Consider the following 21,789-nt stretch of genomic DNA (forward strand, 5'->3'; position numbering starts at 1 on the left):
TCAGGCCCCACCAGGAACTTCTCAAAGTTCCAGCGGATGTCGTGGATCTTCATGGGTTCCCAGAAGAGGCGGCTAGGTGTGCCCAGGAGCTCCGAGGTGGGAGGACAGGAGTTCTGGAGCAAGGATGAGAGTAGTGTCAACCCTGCTTGGGGCCCTTCCCACCCTCCCCCATCCCCTCAGGCCTTCATGGCGATGGGGGAACAGCCTGGCACTGAGAAAAGAGCACCAGCTTGAAGACTGACCCATCCCAGCCATGGCTCTAGAAGATCGTGAGACCCTTAGCTTGTCCTTTCTGGGTGTCCCCTCCCCGGTCAGGACCTCATCTGTGAAATGGGGTGACGGGATCCTAGGGTCTGCACAGATGCTAAGAAACTTCCCAAGAGCCCAGGGACCTGGTCTGTGGGCGGGACCCATCCAGCAGGTGGCACGCACTCACCTTCAGGAAAGTGTAGAACTTCTGCTCTTTGTCCCCGTTCACATCCCCTTTCTCAAAGAGCTGGAAATTAGGGACGAAGCCCCCACCAGGCCGGACATACCTGTAAGGAAAGTTCTGTGTGGGTCCTGAGGGGGTGGCCACTGGGCTCGGAAATGAGAGGGTGTTGGGAGTCTGGCTCTGCCGTGGCGGTAGGAGCCAGTGAAGGTTGAATGCACATGGGCAGGACATGGGTCTGGGGTCTCTGCCCAGCTTGGCCTCTTCCCAGTTCCCCACCCCCAGCTCCATACTCCTCTCACCCCTACCATGCCCTTCACACGTAGTCACCTCTGTCCTCCCTCTCCTGTCCCCTTCTGTCCCTTTTTCTGCCAAACAGGCTTCCCGAAAGGGGAGAGTGGCTCTGGGTGGCTGATGGATGTCCATCCAGATAGGGGCCAGGCCAGAGGAGCTTTCTCAGGATGCTGAGTGGGCACTCACTTGAGGGTGGGCAGGATCTCCGAGTTCTCTCCTGGTTCTTGTTTTCCAAATTGGTTGCAAGGGAAGCCCAGAATGACCAAACCAAATGGTGCAAGCTCTTCCTGTAGTGCATTCAGTTCTGAGGCAGGGAGAGAGCAGACATGGGGCAGCTGGTGCCGAGCCCTGCGCATCTGCACATTCGCCCTGCTCAGCCATCGTACAGGAAGATCCCACAGGGAGAGTTACTTGCCCCAGAGCTCACCAAGCATCGTCAGGCTGGGGGAGAAGGGGCTCGCCCAGGCACCCACTGAGTTTGTGACAGTGCTAGAATTCAAGCCCCCTCTTGACTCCAGTGTAGATGGGTTGGAGGTTTGAGAGAACTACTGTTTCTCAAACCTGTAGTCAGCCACCTGCTCACACCAGGGCCTGCCTCCTGGGCCTGGGCCAGGGCTTTTCAGAGCTCTCCTGGTGGTGTCCTGGACCTCCATCTCTGGGTGGAAGGCAGAGGGCTTCACTGGGGCAGGTCAGGGCCCTCACACCTACTCCAGGAAGTCAAACCCAAGACAGACCCTGTGCAGCTCCCCATTCCCTCGGTGCCCCCGGCATCGCGGGCAGCACCAGCTCCAGCCTGTCTTGCACAGGCGCTCTGCTCTGTTCCGGTGGCTTAGACAGAAGCCCCTGGGCCGTGCAGCTGCTGTCAGCCCACTCCAGGAATGCACCTGTGATTGCCAGGCAGAACATTCAGGGCCACCCTGCCCTTGCCTCCCCCGGCCCGTCTATCCCCCCCAGCAGGCTGCACTCAGCCTCAAAGCATCTTCCCTGGTGCTCCCACATGCCTGTGTCCTGCCTGGACTTCAGCCTCTGCCTCAGCTAAAGAGAAAGGAGTGAGGACATTAGGGGGTCACAAAATGGATCAAATGCTTGGTTCTGTCGCTGATAGTCTGTGACCTAAGGTAGGTTGTACCTTCATTCTCAGTCTTGTTTTCCTTCTCTATAAACTAAGGAGAGGGGAAGGTGGAACTGGATCATCTTTAAAATGTATTTTAGAATGGACATTAGAAGCGTAGGCCCCTCCCCACTGTCCCCACACACCGAGACCTCAGGTCAGCTGTCTGTTGTGCAGAGAGGCCTGGGAGAGGCGCCCAGGCAGCCAAGCCTGAGGGAGGATGGGAGGTGCTCAAGAGGAACTCCAGCTGCCGTTTCTTACTCCAGCCAGAGGGAGCGCCAGGCACAAACGCCTCTCCTCCACCCCTCTGATTTTCAGGCACTTGAGGTCCTCCGGGAAGAAGGATAACCAGAAATCTCCTAGGATATGTCTAAAGACAGCAGACCTCAGGCTTACAGAATCCTCAAGGCCATGGAAAACAGTGGAGTTGGGAGACAGTTTGGAACATGATCACTGTCACCTCTTCTCCCTTGTAGCAAAAACACTCTTATGATTAAAATACGCCCAAGTGGAAGAACAGCCCCAAATAAAGCAGGAAAGGAAGGGTGGGCACTTACCAATGTACTGGCCTGTCAGGCCTCAGTAGCTGGCCACGTTGACAAAGAGGATGTATTTCCCAGCATACTGTTTGAAAGGGATGTACTCCTCCCCGTCAAGGGTGAGGGCTCCGTACTCGTAGATGGTGCCACTCACGCCACCATGGCAGTCAGTCTGGAACAAGAATACCAGGAGTGGTTAGAAGTGGAAAAGAATTTGGCCATCTCAAGTTTCAAGATAATGAAAGATCCCATAGGGAGAGTTACATGCCCCAGAGCTCACCAAGCATTGTCACTAGACTAGAGCTGAGGTCTAATTTCCTGTATAAGATGACAACTGCGGGGCTTGGCAGGTGGCCTGGTGATAAAGGTGTTGCACTCTCACATGGCCGACCTCAGTTCAAGTCCCAGGTCTGCTTTCTCATTTTCCCTTTCTCTCTGGTCAAATTGAAAAAATAATAATAAATCTAATTTTTTAAAAAGGCGATCATTGTAAAAGCATTTAATATGTACTAAGGTTAAACACCTAATAGTAAGCACTTAATAAGTGAATGCTATAGAACTGGAGGATGACTTGTTGTCATGATTGCTTCCATGTTACATGCCAGTCTAAGAACATTTACCACGCCACCTGGCGTGGTGGTTAAGGTACTGGATTCCCACATGGCCAACCCCAGTTCGAGTCCTGGACCTGGCAGTTTGCTTTGCTTCTCTCTCTCTCTCTCTCTCTCTCGTAAGTGCATGTATGTGCCCAGTAGCAAATTTAAAAATAATAATAGTGATAAATAGAATTAAATAAATAAGTGATTAAAAAAAAAATTTACCAGGCTCCAAGGGAGACTCCCCTGACACTGGTACTGAACGAGCCAATGGAAACTGGTTGGGTGGCTATGGAATAATCCAGGAAAGTGCTAATGAGGGCCCAAAAAAGGCCATTGTGGAGGAATTGGGTAAGGAAAGAAGGAAGTGTCAGTATGAAGAGTGGTGATTCAGAGACTCCTAATCTAGATGAGGCTGTTGTTATAAAATAGGGAAGCAGGACCAGGAGCTGGGAATGGGGACTAACCTGTCATGAGGGTTAACTTGACAGTGAAGTGACAGAGTGCTTACATGTGTTATTATTTTTTAAAGAATTACTTATTTAATAGTAGGGATTTTTTGTTTTGTTTTGTTTTTAATTTGCTATAGGACATGTATGCCCACCAGAGAGAAAATGAGAAAGCAAGCTGCCAGGCCCAGGACTTGAACTGTGGTCAGCCATGTGGGAGTCCGGCACCTTAACCACCATGCCGCCCTGCATGTATTGCTACATGATCTGTCTCAGCAAGCAGTTGTGATGATGACCATTACACCTTCCTCTCTAGTCAACTGTCAACCTGGGACAAGGAGTGACAGAGGGCAATGGACTGTGGATTGGGAGCCCTGGGTTGTATCTCCACCTCTGCCACTAACTCCATGCATGGCCTTAGCCTGGCCCTTTTTCTCCTTCAGGCCTCAGTTCCCTCATTTAAATAATGAGAACCTTGGATTGGACCAGCTGATCAACCTTGTCAACCAAGATGCCTTGACAGCATCACTCTCAGCGTAGAAGAGGGGATGGGATTACTGCTGGTCAAGGAGTCATGGCCTTTGGTCCACCCCACCCCTACCTCTTCCTTGACGCTGACTGCAAAACCTTGGGCCTACGTCAGCCTTGACGCTGACTGCAAAATTCTGAGTTTACCATGATTCAGCAGGTGGGCCAGTTCCGAAGGGAGAACAAAAAGCTGGAGACCATGATGTTAGATGATCTCCAAGGTCCTTGCTGGCCCGACATCGTGAGAGAGGTCGGAAGACAATGACCAGGTGGGCCCCCATGAGCAGAGAATAGGAGAGGCCAGAAACACGTGTTGGAGTTAGAGAAGCAGATTTTCTCCCTGTCTTGCTGTTGACCCAAGGCCCCTGGTCCTAACTGGGTGAAGGGCAGGATCCGAGCTGGCAGGGCGTGGCCCCAGTGGGGTGCAGAGCTGCCTCTGTCAGGAAGATGCCCTGGGCTTGCTGAGCAGGTCGAGGCAGGGGTTCCTCCACTAGTCCATTTCCTGGCAGCTGCAAGCCCTTCTTGTCTCTGATGCAAATTTCCTGTTTTACATCAGTCTAATATTCTACACCTCGTGTCTTTGTGGGTGCTAGAGGCAGGCGCAAGACTAAGCTCAATGTTCCTCCTGCCTCTGGGCCTCCTTGACCCTGTTTGGAGTGAGTTCTACCTTAACATGCAAACAAGCCAGAGCACAACAAACACACCCCAGCTGGCCAGAGGTTTGGCAGACCGAAAGCCTAAATGCCTAAATGCCTAAATGCCTCTCCCTTTCCTCCACTCTTCCCCAGTCCAAAAATGAACTCTGGAAAGTGGAGAGAAAAAAAAAGATCGTCCAAATAATTGGAGCTTGTAAACAACAGGAGGATCAGCTTTCGGGCAGATTCAGGGTGGGGGTGGGGCCAAGGGCACCCCTTCCATTAGCTTCTAGCTTTTGCTCTGTGGCCCTGGGCAAGCCATTTTCAATCTCTGAGCAGTACTGTGCAAGGAGATGGGCTTGCTGCCTCCCAACATGGCTGTGAAAACCCACTGAGAAATCAAAACAGGCTTGAAAGCTTCTTTGAAGAAGTCCCTATGTCAAGAGGCAGTGATTCCTCTACATGCAATTACAGAGGGTCCACGGGTCCTACGTTATTGTGAAGAGGTTTGTGATGTTCCCCCACCAGAGTGAAGAAGAGGATGAGCTAGGCAAGGTGTCTTCAGGAGGAAGGATGAGGGATGAAGTCCCCAGTTCCTATTGGAGCTGGTGAGGCTTGTGTTGTGGGCTTTGGGCTGATGGGGGCCGGAGGATGGCCCATGGTGGGGGAAGCCATGGCCAGTGCTCACAGTGAGTACTGCAGTTCAGGCCTCAATTGAGCCTTCTTCCCTCCCCTCTGAGCCCATGAGCCCTGCACCTTAAAGAGGTTGGCCAAAGAAGACAAAGGGAAGAGCCAGCGAGATTGCCTCAATCCTCCCATCGTTGGCAAGAAAGAGTTCTTGGCTTGAGACTTGAGGACAAGACTCAGTGAGGACTCTAACTGTGTGGGCTGCTGGTCTTGTGTCTCCTCTCCCATCATGCACTTCCATCACTGAAATGCTGTGGAAGGAGAACCCACCCAGGGGCGGGAGACCTGAGCTCTGGGCCATGCTGCGCCTCCCTCGCTGTGTGACTCCTTTCCTTTCTCTGGAAGGACTCTAGCTCCTCCGCTTAAGATGGAGTGACAGTGCCGTGAAGGGCCCTTCAAGGAGAACCCGCCCAGGGGCAGGAGACCTGAGCTCTGGGCCATGCTGCGCCTGCGCCTGCCTCGCTGTGTGACTCCGTTCCTTTCTCTGGAAGGACTCTAGCTCCTCCGCTTAAGATGGAGTGACAGTGCCGTGAAGGGCCCTTCAACTCTGACTGTCAGCCTGTGGCGCCATGATTCCCTCTGCCTCGTTCGGTCACCTAGAAACCAGCGGTTACTAGGATCCCATGCACGTCAGCAGCTGTTAGCCTCAGCAGCTTCTCGGAGTCCTTTTGCAGAGTAAGGACAGGGAGGTTGGGCAGCCTTAAGCTGGACTGGGGAGGGAATACAGCAAGGAAAGGAGGGCTCTCTTTGTTCCCTGGGTCCTCCCTTTGAATCAAGAGGAGGCAAACATCCCTCAGGGGCTGAGTCACCTTTTGTCCATCCCTTCTCCACACTGCATACCCCCTACCCTGATCCCTTAGCTCTGGGGTTGGGGCCAAGGTAAATGGTTGGGTCCTGGACCCAGAGCTGTAACATCTCAGCTCTGAGGACCTGGAGGAAAGAGGCCATGCCCAGCTGCCATTAGGCCTTGCTGGCTGTCTCTGATATGATCTCATATCACCCCAAAACCTCCTGACCCGTCCCCCTCTTCTCTCCGAATGCAGCTGTCCCTCCCCGGGGTTCTGTGAACACACAGCTGTGATGCGTTATTCATGGAGTCTACATCCTCATCTCCCGTCTCCTTGAGACAAGACACGTTTGTCTCTTCTCTTGCTCCCCTTAAACTGACCGAGATGGGACTGACTCCATGATGCTGGCTTGCCTATGGTCCACTCCCACCTCTACCCCACACCCCAGCCTTGAAACTCAGTCCCATCCCCACCCTGGAAAATGCTGAGGTGGGGCTTACCAACAGCACTGCATACAAAGGAGGAGACTTAGACAAAATGGCTTCACACCCACAGTCTCCGATTAAGGAGGGCCAGACTAATAGGGTTCGGCCAAGCACAGAAAGGGGGTTAGCAGCAGACAAAAGAAACCCTGAGACCAGCAGCCCATGGCAGTCAGGGTCCTGGCTGAGTCCCATCCCCCGACTCTCAGGCCATCAGAACTCTCTTGCCCTTCCTCTCCTGTTCATTCTGCCCACCTGGAGCACCCAGGTCTCAGGTCCATCCCTATGCACTGGATCTTGGGTCACCAACAGATGGAACTGTGTGTGGGATGGGCTTCCTGAGAAGTGGAATTTTGGAAATGGAATCGTGGACTCAAATATTTTAGAGTAAAAACTCAAAGGATTTTAGAAGCATGGAAGCTCTGGGCCTGCTCCATGGCCTGATGGTTAAGGCAGCCAGATCCCATATGGGTGAGGCACAGAAATACACCAGTTGTGTGGCATGTGTGCCCCAAAGCCCTAGGGGACAGAGATATAGAGAAGAAGAGATTGTCACGTGACCATCCCCCATGAGGGGTGCTTTCTCTGCTCTGTCTTTCTGTATCTCTCTGGTGAGTGCATGCACCCTCTAGACCAAATCAGAAACACAGAATCTCCATCTCATGCTCGTGTGTGCGCACATGTGTGTGTGTGTGTGTGTGTGTGTGTGTGTGATGCTTGTTGGGAGTTGGAAACAGAAATCTCTTTCTCTGTGTCTACCCCTACACCTGGCTTCTGCCTCCCGTACTCTGGAGCCCCAGAGGAAGAAGAGAAGTGTCAGGCCCACCCAGGCACAGCTGTCCAAGAAGCTAAGTGTGTTGGGTCACACCCACTCTTGGCCTCACTGCAGCCAAGGATGACACGCCCTGCTAGAGGTAGACTGAGGCTGGAGGATTCAGCCTTCTCGGGGTTGTCGGTGTCCAGCTTTCTCCAGCTATCAGCTTTGCTCGTCAGAGAGCGGTGGTGGCCTTTGGAACTTCTCCAGCTTCCGCTCTGAAGTCGTCAGTGCTTTGTGCCCGCCCCCACCTCCCCCCCCTCATGGGGAAACCGAGGCCCAGGAAGGGTAGGGGCCTGGGATCCTGAGCTCCGCAGTGGCAGTCCAGAGCTCTTCCCGACTCAGATCTCCGCCTCTTTCTCCTTCCAACACCCCGGAATCCCAGGGGGCATCTGACCTGGGTTCCTATTCTCGGCCAGAAGGGCCCCCAGCGAGTCTTCAGGACCTTGACGCCAGCCACGCTGTCCTCCCCTCTCTGCTTGCTGGGACCAGACACAGCCCACCCAGACGCCGAGTCGCTGGGCCTTTTTCTGGGCCCCTCTCTCCCTCAGGCCCTTCTGGAGTGGGGCTGCGCGGGTAGGACTGGACGGGAAGGGTTTGTGACATGGGTTGAGCAAGGCGACCTCCTCACCCCGACGCAGCAGTGGGTGGGGAAGCGGGAACTCGAGGGGAGACCCTTCTGCCCACCCCGGCACCCGGGCACCCGAGTCTCCGGTCTCCAGCAGGTGGAACTGGGAAGAGATCGACATGCCGGGTGGAGTCCCAATGACGGAACTCGAGGCAACCCGAGTTAAGGGCGTCCCGCGCACCCGGGTGTCGCCCTTCTGCGGGGGAGCCGCGAGGAGGGTGCCTCGCCACCGAGAGATGATCGCCCGAGGGCTAGGTTCGTTCCCGGTCCCTCACCCCGCAAGCTCAACTCACCTTCGACTTCTCTTGTCCCCGGCCCGGCGGGACGAAGCCGGCCAGGAGCAGGGAGAGAAGGCAGGATGCCCGGAGGAGCCGGGCCATGGCGGGCTGGGGACGCTTCTGCTCGCCGCAGACGCTGCCTAATGCCGGGCCACCGTCCGTCTGAGGTGGCCGATGCTCCCAGCCACCTTTCAAGTCCTCCGTTAACACCAATCCGCGGCCAGCCCAGAGTCCGTGCAGCCAATCGCTGGGCGGCTGGGATCTCAGGGGCGGGGACGGTTAGCCCTCGGTTCTCTCCCTCCCCAGGCCCCGGGCGACAGCGACATAAGCAAGTCTGGGCAGAGATGGGAATCGGGTCCTCATGAAGGCGTGAGGCGACTCCCTTTTCAGGCTCCAAAGTGCGGGAGAGCCTGGCGCAGTATTCTCCAGGACAGCCGGGACAAGGGGCCAAACGGCGCCCAAGAGCTGGCGGGAGACTCACTTCTGGGAGGCACTTTTCAGTCCTAGGCTTTCAAACCACCCGAGATGGCCCTTCCCTGCATGTTAAGGACATAAATGTCATTTAGACTTGCAAGAACAATGACCTCAGTCCTTGGTTTTCAAACCACCTGAGATGGCCCTTCCCTGCATGTTAAGGACTTAAATGTCATTTAGACTTGCAAGAACAATGACTACACGTGGATTTAGTGCGTAAGAAACCAAGAGTGGGTGTCCCAGATGCAGCCCTGGGGCTCCTGGGTAGGGCACTGCACTGCCTCAGGTTTGGAAGCACCAGATGCATCTGCTCCCTGTGTAGGCATTGCTTTCTCTCTTTGGGCCTCAGTTTCCCCAACTGTGTCACGATGAGGTTGGCTAATGAGCTCTGAGGGCTTTTTGACTCTGGCTAGATGGCTCATTCTAAGGTAAATAACAGACCTAGACCGGAAGTCCCTCGAGAGTAGGGACCACGGTTATCACATGGGGCAGAGCCGAGCACACAACAGTTTTCTAATACTTGCTGAATTACCAGTCACTGAGCGAAGTTGTTTCTCTGCTTGAAGATGTGTATAATCAGACCAGGCAACTCCAGGTCTGGGCTGTCCAGAGAGGATCCTATCCGCAGGTAGGGAACGGGTTGGAGTTAGTGTTTCTCCAATGGATCAGAGTCAACTAGACTGCTTTTCCTATAGGGCAGAGCAGCCTCCCCTCACAGTCACGGGTTAGAACCTTTGGGGCAGAGGCTGAGAATCTGCAATGAGACATGTCCCAAAGGTGATTCTGAGGCAGCTGGCCTGGCTGCACCCCTGGTGGTGTGAGTCCCAGGGCTAGATGCTCTCTCAAGAGCTCTTTTGGCCAAGAAATGCCATGAGATACCAAGCCCTTGCTATGATCCAAAATATCAGGGACAACAGATGGGGTAACGGTTATGTCACTGGACTCCCACATGGCTGATAGCGATTTGAGTCCTGGACCCAGTTGAATGAAAATCATGCTGCGTGTGTGTGCCTGTGTGCCCAAGATCCCGGGAGGAGAATAGAGAAGGGATTGTGATGTGGCAATCACCCCAGGAGGTGACTTCTCACGTTCCCTTTTCCCTTTCATTGTCTTTGTTTCTCTCTCTTTCTGGTGAGCATACACGCCCTAAGGCAAAAACCTCTCTCTCTCTCTCTCTCTCTCTCTCTCTCTCTGTGTGCGTGTATATATATATATATGTATACCTGTGTGTGTACACACACACTGACTGCATTGATAATGGGGCAAGGAGTTTAGGGGACCATGCCCTGGCATTAAGGAGGCCTTCATGCTGCAGTCCACTCTCAAAGGAGGGCTGACCACTGGCACAAAGAGCGTGACGGCGAGCAGGAGGCGAGCAGGAACACGGTACTTCTCGGCCTTCGCATCATCAGCCTTTTTAGCACAGTTTGTTGCTTTGGACTCTGGGAAGATGTTGATCTCCACCAGGCTGTTTCCAGCTGCCCTCAGGTTAAAGTCCACATTCCTTACCGCTTCAGACAATGCACTCAAAATCTATCTACTTCACCTTTTGCCATGCTCGTATTCCCTCTACTCAGCTATACTGGAAAATGTTTAGTGCTTCCAACATGCCATTCTCTCTCACCTCCTGGTTTCATCTCTGCTGCTCACTCTGCTCGCTCTGTCTGGAGCATTTGACATTTCTTCTCTCTCTTTTATTTTTTTTTTAGAGAAATTTTTGCTATAGGGCGCATGTGCTTGCCAGAGAGAGAGACAGAAAGTGAGAAATCACACCCAGGGAGGATGGCCACTTTGCAGTCCCCTCTTCTCCGTTCTTCTCTTGGGATTTTGGGCACGCGCACACACACACACCTGGCATAAGTTTTAAACCACCTGGTCCAGCATTCGAGCCTCAGTCAACCACATGGGAGTCCAGCTAGTAACCATTACACCACCTGCTCACTGCCGGCGTTCTTTGTCTTTAACTGGTTCTGTCCTACTCATTTTTCAGGTGTCAATTACTATCACTGCCTGAGGAAAGAGTTTATTCAGGCCCCCTTGCTTTACTCTAGCTCCTTGAACGGACACTTCCCACATTAACCCTTTGTTGTACTTTACCATCGTTTCTTGTGTATCCATTTACTGCACTAAGTTATAAAGTTGACAGAGGCTTCACTGACAGCTCCTCACACAGGGCTTAGACACGGTAGATGCTCAATACCAATGTCTACCAAAGAAGTGAACGTCAGATAAAACTGCATCGAATAGGCAGAGCTTCAGGTCAGCGCGGGCTAATGATTGAGCCAACAAGACTGGCTGATTCCTTCTGCTAGTAAGAGCTGAGGTATGCGAGCTGTGTTTGTGTAACTCCTTAGAGCAGAGTAGGTGATTTGCCCTGGACTTCAGGAAGAAAAGGGTGGAAACCAACGCTGTAGAAAATCCCAAGCTGGCTGTGCTTCCAGCATGAGGTTGTGCTAATCTGCACCCCAGGCAAACAGACACCTCTTTATCTTCTTTTTTTTTTCGAGATATGTATAGGGAGTGCAGCTCACCACATATCTACTTGGTGGGTAAGCAAGGGCTGAAAGTGAGAAGTTGTTTTGTTTGTTTTAGAGATTTTTGCTATAGGGCTTGTGCGTTCACCAGACAAACAGAAAGCAAGAAATCACCCCCCACCACCACTACCAGGGGATGGCCACACCACAATCCTTTCCCCATTCTCCTCTTGAGATTTTGGGCACGTACCCGGTGTGAGTTTCAAGTCAATTACATGGGAGCTCAGCACCACTACTACTTGCTGGCCCAAAACAAGATTTTTTTTTAAAAGTACTGATGGGCTGTGTCTTCGAGGAAGAAAGAATATGGGTTAATAAACAAGAAGGGCTGAGGTGAAAAGCCAAAACAATGACAGCCAACAGAAATCACGGAGTTAGTGCGTCAGGTTCTGGACTCGGCAATGGGGCCAGCTAGCCTACCCCAGGCATCCAGAGGGAGGCACAGACCCCATCACTTCTGTGCCAACTTCAAATCGTGCTCTTGTTTTGGAATCAAGGAGGAACTGGAGAACGAGGGGAGCCCTGGAGCTGTTGGTTTTCAAAATAATTGTCAAGCTGATCTCAAAGCCAGGTAGGAAATTAGGGCCTCCATCGAGAAGAGGTGGATGGCTGGAGCTTTACATACGCTCTCCAAATTCTGGTTCCCCGTGTCCTCATCTATGAGACAAGAAGTTCGACAAGGTGAACTGTAAGGGCCAAGCTTAAAGATAATAGGGGCAAAAATGTAATAAATAAAATAACAGGAGCAGCAGTGAGCACTCGCCCAGTCTCCTATACACAGCAGGGGCTGCCGTGGACTTAGGAATGTGTTGAAAAACTCCTGCAGCCTCCTGAGGTAGCTAACATTACGACCCTCATTTTACAGATACAAAAACTAATATCTGAAGTAACTTTGCTTAAGGTCATGTAGTTGGTAAGTGGCAGAACCAGGACTCTGACCCACATACACTGTCTCCAGAGCCCTTGCCATTAGCCCCAAGCCAGGGTTGTGCCACACAGTAGTCACAGCCAGGTGTGGCTATTAAGCACTTGAAATGCGGCTACTGAAAATTGAGATGTGCTTTGAGTTTATAATACATTTGTCTTTTGAACCTTTCATGTGAGTGAAAGAATGTAAAATTATCATATTGATCTTTTACACTATAACATGTTGAAAAGATAATACTTTTAATATATTGAGTTAAAGAAAATGTGTTCTTAATTTTACTCATTTCTTTTTAGCTTTTTAAAAAGAGGTTTTTGTGGTTTTTTTAAACTTTCTTTATTTTAATTTGACCAGAGAGTAAGATAGAGAAAGAGAAAGAGAGAGGGAAAACGAGAAAGCAAGCTGCCAGGACTGGGACTCGAACTGCAGTTGGTCATGTGAGTGTCCAACACCCTTAACCACCATGCCACCTGCCAGCCCCATTTCTTTTTATTTTTTGAAACGTGACTAATAGAAGGTTTAAAGTCACATGTGTAACACACACTTTTTTTTTGAGAGGTTTTTGCTATAGGGTGCGTGCACTCGCCAGACAGACAGAGAGAGACATAGAGACAGAAAGCGAGAAATCACCCCCCAGGAGGGATGGCCATGCCACAATCCCCTCTCCTCCATTCTCCTCTTGGGATCTCGGGCACACACGCACACGCGCCCGGCATGAGTTCTAAGCCACCGGGTCCGGGATTCGAACCACGGTCGACTACATGGGAGTCTAGCGACATAGCCATTACGTCACCTGCGGGTTCCCACACACACATTTCTATTGGGCAGCACTATTTTGTTTTTTAAATAAGTATTTATTTAATTTTATTTATCAGTATTATTATTTTTCAATTTGCTACAGGGCAAATGTGTGCTCATAGAAAGAGAAAATGAGAAAGCAAGCCACCAGGTCCAGGACTCAAACCATGGCCAGCCATGTGGGAGTCCAGCACCCCAGCTGTGTTGGCCACCTGCTGGCCCCTGGACAGCACTGTTTTAAACTATGTAGTCATAAGCCTTGGAATATGATTATGGCAGACTCTCCATAACATGTATGGTAATTCCTTGACTAAGCAAATACACAGGGTATTCTGGATGGGAAAACTCACTTTTGCATGCTGTAATGGTGTACAGTGAATGAAAGTAAAATAAATACATTTAAAATTAAAAAACAAATAATAAATAATTTTTTCAGAAAGATTATGGTACACGCTGTGAAATCTAAACTTACCTTGTTCTTTGCGGGGGAGGGGGGTCCCCAGGATCACCTCCAGATTCAGCAATTTGCTAGGAGGACTCACAGAGCTCGGCACATAATCATACTGATGCACGATGATTTATTACAGCAAACAGTTACAAAATAAGCAGAGGGAAAAGGTGTATGGGACAACGTCTAGGAAAAACTAGACACAAGCTTTCAAGAGTCCTCTCCCAGCTGAGTCACACAGGATGTGCTAATTCTCCCAGCAATGAGTTAGGACAGCACGTGTGAAATGCCATCCACAGGGAAGCTCATTAGAGGCTCAGTGCCCACGGTTTTTACTGCGAGCTAGTTTCACGGACATCTGCCTAGCACACACCAAAATTCCAGGCTCCCAGAAGCACAGTGGGTGTTCGACACGGAATGCATTGTTTGTGTAGTTTAGACACAGTAACCCACTCTTCCTGGTTCTGGGAATGGAGAAATCCTCCTGGAACAGAAGTCCCTAAGTGCCAACTAAAATCTGCCCATAGTAGGTCTCTCTAAGGATAGCAATCTTACCTCCTACAGTAACTCCTTTCTGCAGAACTCCCAGTTACACCTCAACAGGACCTGGCCTGGACAACACTCGGTCGGTTGAGTTAACCTGAAAGCCTGTTTGGGCTGCTATAATATATCAGAATACTGTAAGCTGGATGGTGTATGAACAGAAATCTATTTCTTACAGTTCTGAAGGCTGGGAAGTCCAAGATCAAGATGCCAGTAGCTTCGGTGTGTGGTGAGGGCCTTCTTCCTCACAGATGGCTGTCTTCTCACTTACCCTCACATGGCAGAAGGAACGAGAGGGCCTTTTGTTCCTAATAATTATTTTAAAATAATTACCTTTGAAATAATTATTTTATTTTAACTTTATTTACTTATTTTTTAAAATTTGACCAGAGAGGGACAGAGTGAGTGTGTGTATATGTGTGTGTGTGTGAAAGAGAGAAAGCGAGAAAGCAAGCCACCAGGTCCAGGACTTGAACTGTGGTCAGTCATGTGGGAGACCAGCACCTTAAACACCACACCACCTGCTGGCCTCCCTACAGACTATTTTATTTAATCAACCTTCTCATCTGAGAGGCTATGATTTGGCCAGGGTCCCACAGCAAATATAAGCACCTGTGAGAATCACATTGAAGCTGAGTACAGTTCCAAGCATTCAGCCACAATGTCCCTTCTTAACTCTTGGGCATCCTTATACATTGCTGGAACACAAATGCATACCCTTTCCCCCATTTCTTAGTGGTAGGAAGCCTGCTTGTTTCTCTGCTTGCCTCACTCCACCTGTCCTCCACCCGTCCTGGGTTATTGCTCATGGGGATGGTAACCCTACGGCAGCAATGACAGCCTTTACAGCCACTGAGCAGCGAACAACCCACTTCCCACTTCCTGGGGGTTACCTACAATCAGTGAGAACCACAGGGAATCAATACGCTGTGGAATAGAGCCACCAGATGGGGTGGGTAACTTATACCTCCTTCTCTCCTCCTAACCTGACTACAGCTAACAAGGACCAGGTCAGGTGACATCATTCTTACCCCTTCTCTAACTCACAATGTTCGTGTCAAGGGGACTTGTGACATATATGTGAGAAAGTGCCGAAGAGAGGCTGGAGTCCTGACCTACCTCAATATGTGCCATCGATTAGTCCCTTCTCTCTAAACCTTCCATTCCCCCATGCTGTGAATAAAGAGATTAGAATTCTGGGACCAGCAGCTGGTGTAACAGTTACATGCTGTTCTCCCACATGGCTGACCGCAGTTCGAGTCCTAGACCCGGAGGCTTAAAACTCACACCAGGCACGTGTGCGTGCGTGCCCAAAATCCTGAGAGGAGAATGGAAGAGAAGGAATTGCAGCATGGCCATAGCCCTGGGGGATGATTTCTCATGTTCTGTCTCTCTGTGTTTCTTTGTCCTATAGAAAATTTTAAAAATATTCTCTTGGAAAAAAAGAATTCTAAAGTTTTGTCCATCTCAGTCAGTCTAGAAGTATTTGGTTTCTGAAGAGCTAACCCCAAGGGAAGAGTCCCCAAAGGCAAATGGATGGTGCCTTGGCGAGTCTACCAGTAAGAGTTGGGCTAGAGAGCCAGGGTAGGTCATGTTGTCCCCCTCTTTGTGGTACTTTTTTTTTTTTTTTTAAGGTAGAATTCTATGTTCAAACTGTTCCAATACGCATTTTTTTTTTTTTGAGAGGTTTTCGCTATAGGGCGCGTGCGCTCGTTTGTGGCTCCTATTAACCTTAAACAATTACTTTGAGTTTGACATGAGCCAGGACACTCCGTTCAGAGTCCACATATGACCACGCACCACCTTCATCCCCTGCAAGACAAGGACTGGGCCTGATGACACTCCCTCCCACCACCCGGCAGGTAACTGTAACTGAAGTTGATTCACTTCTCTGGGGCACGACCTTTCCCAGCTGGTAAGAAGATCAAGCTCACTGACAGACCTCTGTGATTTCGAAGCCCTGTGAAGTAGGAACTGCCGTGGTATCTATTGTACAGGCATGGCAACTGAGGGTTATAGAGCCGAAGTGACCTGCCCCTCCATAGTCTTGCACTTTTCACATAGAGTTGAGCACGGCCTCTAGCCAGGCCCTGGGCCGGGTACTAAACATGCAGAAGTAAATACAACAGATGTGCTTCCTGTCCTCCTGGGGAGGAAGACAACATAAATAAGGGCGATGCTTCTCATACTGCATTAAACTGACGGATTCACACAATATGAACTTGATGCTTTTGAGAGGAACAGCTCGCTTTTCCTACTACTTTCCACTCGTCCATGCTCTTCCCCCTACCCCCAGTCAAGGCATTGGCGTCTCGGCAGGTCAAACCCAAAAGCCAAAAGCTTCACGCCAGGCTCTCAGCTCTCCTTCCTTGCCTCTTCTGGGAATTGTCACTATTTCTTTTCCAGACAGTGGGGACAGATGGAGGAAAGGACCTGCCCTCCTGCAGGATCTGGGTTCGCACTGTGACACGAGGGTTGGTGGAAAGGGTTGGGACAGTGACCAGGAGCCTAGGCTGACCCATTGATATTACCTCCCTGGCCAGCTCAGTCAGACAAATATAAGATCTTTGTTGTCTGGGTTGTGGGTCCAGCCTCAAGGGAACCACTGGGAAACACTGGGAGAGTTTTGCACGAGCACTTTGGTTCTGGCATCAGAGGAACCTGGACGCAAATCCTCACTCTATCCCTCTCTAGTTATTTCACCTTGGACAAGGCATCTTTCCTCATCTGTAACAAGGGGGTGAGGTATGGACTGAGATCATGCTCGGGACAGCATCCGGGGCAGTGCTTGGGATAGTCCCCCCTCTTTACATGGTTATGAGTGGCAAAGCTGTCATTGGTGACCTCCGCATCTTAGCCATGGCATGGACACCTGCCCTAACAATCCTGGAGTCTGGGGCTCTGACACTCAGCATCCTATCACCCCCCTGACAGCCCATCCCTTTGTCCTTGTCAAGTCACCACCTCACTTCTACAACTGTCAAAGCTCTGTGATCTCGGACAGATCCTGGTGGTTTCTCCGGTTCTCTGTGCTCTTTCTGCACCATGGGAAGTTGGGCCAAAGGATCTTCAAGGGCTACATCTGGCTTTGAAAGTCTGTCACTGGTTTCCCATGATCTCCCTGGGACAGTCAAATACTTTGTGTTCAAGACTATGTTCTTTTCTCACCTAGAAGTCCTCAGTGAGGAGGAATGTGAGGCTCCGGGACTTTAGAATACCTTAGAGATTATCCAGCTCTCCCCACATGCGTTCATACCCCTGCTCCACCTCTCATTTGCGTACAACAGCTAATGTCAATGAGTAGTGGCCATGGGTAAGGCTCTAATCTAAGTGATTTCAACAGGCTCACTCATTTCCTCCTCAAAACAACCTAGAGAAGCAGGGGTACTATAGCTGCCATTTTACAGCTGAGGAGACTGAGGCATAGCGTGGGTGGTAATCTAAGCTGGTACACGGTGGAGATGGGGTACATCTCAAACCTCCGGCTCGAGGGTCTGTACTTCTGTTCTTCTTCTGCTCTTCACTATCCCATACTTGACTCAAGTCCAGAGAGCGAAGGAGACTTGCCCAAAGTCACACAGCTGCTTACACAGTTGCCTCTGACTATTAAGTCATTGGAAGCACCAGAAGGAGGGAAAAAATAAGCCAAAAGTTAAAATAGCTTGGCCTCTCTCATGCTACCAGCTCTCTCCACCCTCAAATGCTGTGGACTGTTTATTAAAACCAGAGAGGCCCAGGGCATGGTCTTGCAGGGAGGTGCCAAGGTCGGCCTGGCCTATGGTGGCTAGCCCTCCTCCCAATTAAGCCTGGCTCCTCTTCCACCCTCCCAGAAAGCAGAGGCACAGTGAGAGGAGCAAAGGGGCTGGTGTGGAGGTGGAGTCAGGGCTACAGCAGGAGAATGGAAGGGGAAAAGGCAGCGGTCAGGAAGGGGGACACAGGGACAGACTAGGGTACAGGGGGAGAAAGGGGAGCACTATGCTTTTTGTTTTCTGTTTGTTTGTAAAGATTTAATTTATTATTATTATTAATTTGACCAGAGAGAGACAATGTGAAAGCAAGCCACTGGGTCCAGGACCTGAACCATGGTTGGCCAAGTGGGAGTTCAGTGCCTTACCCACCATGCCACCTGCAGGCCCCTGGAGTACTATGTTTTAAATGTCCACTCTGAGTGCCCAGCACAGCACTAGGCACCTTCCCAGACATCCTGTGAGGGTGGTCCCATTATTACCCCCATTAGCATTGGAGGAAACCGAGGCTCAGAGGGGTGAACGACCTGCCCAGTCACCAGGTGTGTCCACTGTGCAAACTGTACCCTCTTCCCACTAGAGAAGGAAGGGAGAGAGAGACAGAGGCAGGCAGAGAGAGGGAAGAAGAGACCCACAGTGGGGAGAGGGGAGACAGGAAAGAGGAGAGCCACAGTAGGAGAGAGGGAAGGCAAGCGAGAGCCGGGGGCCCTGGCACTCTGCCCCGAGGGCAATGGGCCCAGAGCTGCACTCATCACCCAGAAGGTCCATGCCGGAATGTTTACAAGAAACCTCAACATTTAGAAGGAGCGTGACCTCCCGGCCTGCTGCCCCGTGACTGCTCCTGGCTATAAACAGCCTGTTTATTAACCCCAGGAAACTGACTCTGGGGCCATTTAGCTTCGTCTCCAGGACTGGGTGGTTTGGAGGGGAGGGAAGTGCCTGGCAAGGATTTCCAGACAGGGTGGAGTGCTGCTAGGAACTCAGTGATCCTTGAAGAGCTGAGCCAATAGGGGCCACAGAGAGCTCAGGCTCTGACCCCTCCCAGGCCTTGCAGACTTGCTCAGGGCTACCAGGCTAAAGACATGCTGGGTAATGGGCCCTGAAGCCCTGAACCTGGAGTCTGCCTCTTTAAGGAGTTGCCGGGCTTGACTCATCTCATTATTTTCCCTAATGACCCCTCTCATTAGAGCACTGTGATGAAATCAAATGAAATAATGGTTATAGAGGTACTTGGTCAACTGAACCCCTGCATACCTAAGTTATCCTGTAGTCCAGCCCCTTACTACCCATCCCCCTGCCCCCTGCCCCAGTTGATCACTTAGGGCAAACTCGGGTCTTCAGATAAACAGTCACTCACTGTGCTTGCCACCTCTTATCAGTTTGTGTGACCTTAGGTCACTCACTCAGCCATACCAAGTCTCAGCTGTGACCTGAGTGTACTAGTACGGACCTATTAGGTTGCTAGAAGGATGAACTGAGATACTTTTATGACGTTAGCATAGCGCCTGGCACTGTGTGCTCTGTGTTAAATACACCAACACTGGGTGTCTCTCAAGAAATTCCATAAAAGGTCCCCCAAGGCCAGCAGGTACTGTGGCGGTTAGGGTTGTTGGATCCCACATGGCCGATTACATGGTTGAGTTTTGGGTCTAGTGGCTTGAAAGAATGCTTAGTGCTTTTTCATGTGTGCTCAAAATCCCAAAAGGAGAAATAGAGGGGAGGGAAGTGTGGCATGACACCTCCCAGGGAATGACCATTCTTGCTTTCCTTCTCTCTTTTTTTCTCTCTCTGTTTCTCTCTGGTGAGCGCCTGTGCACTATAGAAAATTTTTAAAACTTTAAAAATTTAAGAGGCACTCCATGGTAATACTCTTAAAAGTAACCTGGGGGAAGGGGCCAGCAGGTGGCCTGATGGTTAAAGCACCAGAGTCCCATATGACCGACCACAGTTTGAGTCCCATACCTGGTGGTTTGCTTTCTCACTTTTTCTCTCTCACTGGTGAGTGTACATGCCCTATAGCAAAAAATATAAAAATAATAAGAATAAATAAAGTTGGATAAATAATTCTTTTTTTTAAAAAAAATGACTAGGGTGCCAGCAGGAGGCATGGGGATTAAAGGCACTGGACTCCCACATGACTGACTGTGGTTTGAGTCCTGGAAGTGGCAGCTTGCTTTCTCTCTCTCTGATGAGCACATGTGATCTGTAGCAAATTTTTAAAAAATGATCATAATAAATAAAATTAAAATAAATGCTTTTTTTAAAGGCAACCTGGAATGGGACTTTTTTAAAAATAAAAGACAAGGGAGGAGGTGGTTGTAGCTGGAACAGAAGTGGGAGGATGTGGATTTCATAATTTGAAGGACTGGAATGAAAACACTGAGAATACCACTGTGTAATTTCTGAGAAAGGGAAGGCATGTCCAACTCCAAGAACTGGATGAAAAGTCTCAGGATATTTACAACTGAGAATGGAACAGAACAAGTACCATCTCATTCCAAGGCCGGTGGTGGGACATGGACATGGGACATGGGGACCTTTCAAGGACACAGGAGCTTGTGGCTCTAATTGAAAGGTGTTGAAAACCAGCCAAGCTCACAGGACTCATCCTCCTGGCCTTCCCTGCAGGGCCGCTGAGTGAGGGGAGTCCAGAAACTTCTCCCAGTGTTTCCAGTAATATCACCTTACCCAGAGCCTCAGACTGTGTCCCTGACTCTTCTGTTCCTCCTTCCATTTAAAAATGATGGATTGAGTCTATCATTAATAATTTGAGAGTTTTTATTCACATAGGTAATATGTGATTATGTATTCTTGTAAAATTAAGACTTAACTCTCACTAAAACCCAATGTGACCCCTTCTGCTCCCCATCTTTGTCAAAATTCCTCTCTTCTGACACAGCTCATTTATCTTTCTAGAATTTTCTCTATGCCTAACACATACTATTGAAAATACATATGTTGGGGCAGTGTTAAGGTGGTGTAGTAGTTAAGATGCTGGACTAGCACACGGCCAACCACAGTTCAGTTCGAGTCCCGATCCAGCAGCTTGAAAATCAAGCCAGGTGTATGTGACAAAATTCTGAGAGGAGAATGGAGAAGGGATTGCGGCGTGGCCATTCTCCCATCTCTGTCTCTCTCCAGCAAGAGCATGCACCCTGTGGAAAAAAACTTATAAAAAAGACATCCGTGACAGTATGTCTTGTTTGGCTGTGTTTCTTTTTTCCTAAGTAGTATTAACATTATTCTTGTGCTACAGCTCGCTTTTCTCACTCTCTCTACTTCTCAGAGATCTGTTCATATCAGTCTCTCTAATCTATTTAATTTGTAACCACTGCACAATGTGGATGTTTTATGGCTTATTTACCTGCTCCTCCTTCGTGCAATCTTTCGCTACTGCAAACAATGCTGCAGTGAACCTCCTCTGTTGGCGTCCTTGCAGACGCGTCCTTCGTTTCCTTGAGCAGAGCCTGGCAATGGAATGATCAGGGGCTGAACATCCCACACTGAAACTTTTTTTTCTTAAGAGTTATTTTCTTTAACTTTATTTATTTATTTTAATTTGACCAGAGAGGGACAGAGTGAGAGAGAGTAGGAAAGTGAGAAAGGAAGCCACCAGGTCTGGGACTCAAATCACCATCGGCCATGTGGAGTCCAGTGCCCTTAACCACCCAGGGGGAGTCCAGTCCCCTTAACCACCATGCCACCTGCCAGCCCCAAAACCTTTTTTTTTAATTATTTATTGGGACCAACAGGTGGTATAGTGATTAAGGCGCTGGACATTCCCACAAGGCTGACCACAGTTCAAGTCTCGGATGTGGTGGCTTGCTCTTTCACTTTCCCTCTCCCTGTCTTTCTTTCTCTCTCTGTGTGTATTTCTGGTCAAATTAAAATAAATGAATGAGCAAATAAAATTAAATTTTTAAAAAAGAATTATTTGTTTAATTTCATTTATCTTTTTTAAAAATTTGATCAGGGTATGTATACTCACTAAAGAGAGAGAGAAAGAGGGAAAGTGAGAAAGCAAGCTGACAGACCACTCAAACTGTGGTCCGCCATTTGGGA

General features: G+C 49.9%; 1 protein-coding gene and 1 long non-coding RNA gene across 2 annotated transcripts in view; both read right to left on the reverse strand.

Moving 5' to 3' along the window:
- Window positions 1-8,444, reverse strand: part of GPX3 (glutathione peroxidase 3) — a 12,474-nt gene extending 4,030 nt beyond the window's left edge. The window contains exons 1-5 of the mRNA XM_006150834.2: window positions 8,275-8,444; window positions 2,393-2,546; window positions 911-1,028; window positions 437-536; window positions 12-113 (exon numbers count right to left, since the gene is read on the reverse strand). Of these exons, the coding sequence (XP_006150896.2) occupies window positions 12-113; window positions 437-536; window positions 911-1,028; window positions 2,393-2,546; window positions 8,275-8,361 (561 nt within the window). The 5' untranslated portion in view covers window positions 8,362-8,444. The remainder of the gene's footprint in view (window positions 1-11; window positions 114-436; window positions 537-910; window positions 1,029-2,392; window positions 2,547-8,274) is intronic.
- Window positions 8,445-11,530: 3,086 nt separating this feature from the next.
- On the reverse strand, window positions 11,531-14,188 carry LOC102470420 (uncharacterized). The gene is made up of 3 exons (XR_334879.2): window positions 14,158-14,188; window positions 13,463-13,553; window positions 11,531-11,924 (listed from the first exon to the last, which is right to left on the reverse strand). It is a non-coding gene; the product is annotated as an uncharacterized LOC102470420 (long non-coding RNA).
- Between the last annotated feature and the right edge of the window lie 7,601 nt (window positions 14,189-21,789).

Source organism: Tupaia chinensis, unplaced genomic scaffold (assembly GCF_000334495.1).
Source record: "Tupaia chinensis unplaced genomic scaffold, TupChi_1.0 Scaffold000301_1, whole genome shotgun sequence".
Taxonomy (NCBI): domain Eukaryota; kingdom Metazoa; phylum Chordata; class Mammalia; order Scandentia; family Tupaiidae; genus Tupaia; species Tupaia belangeri.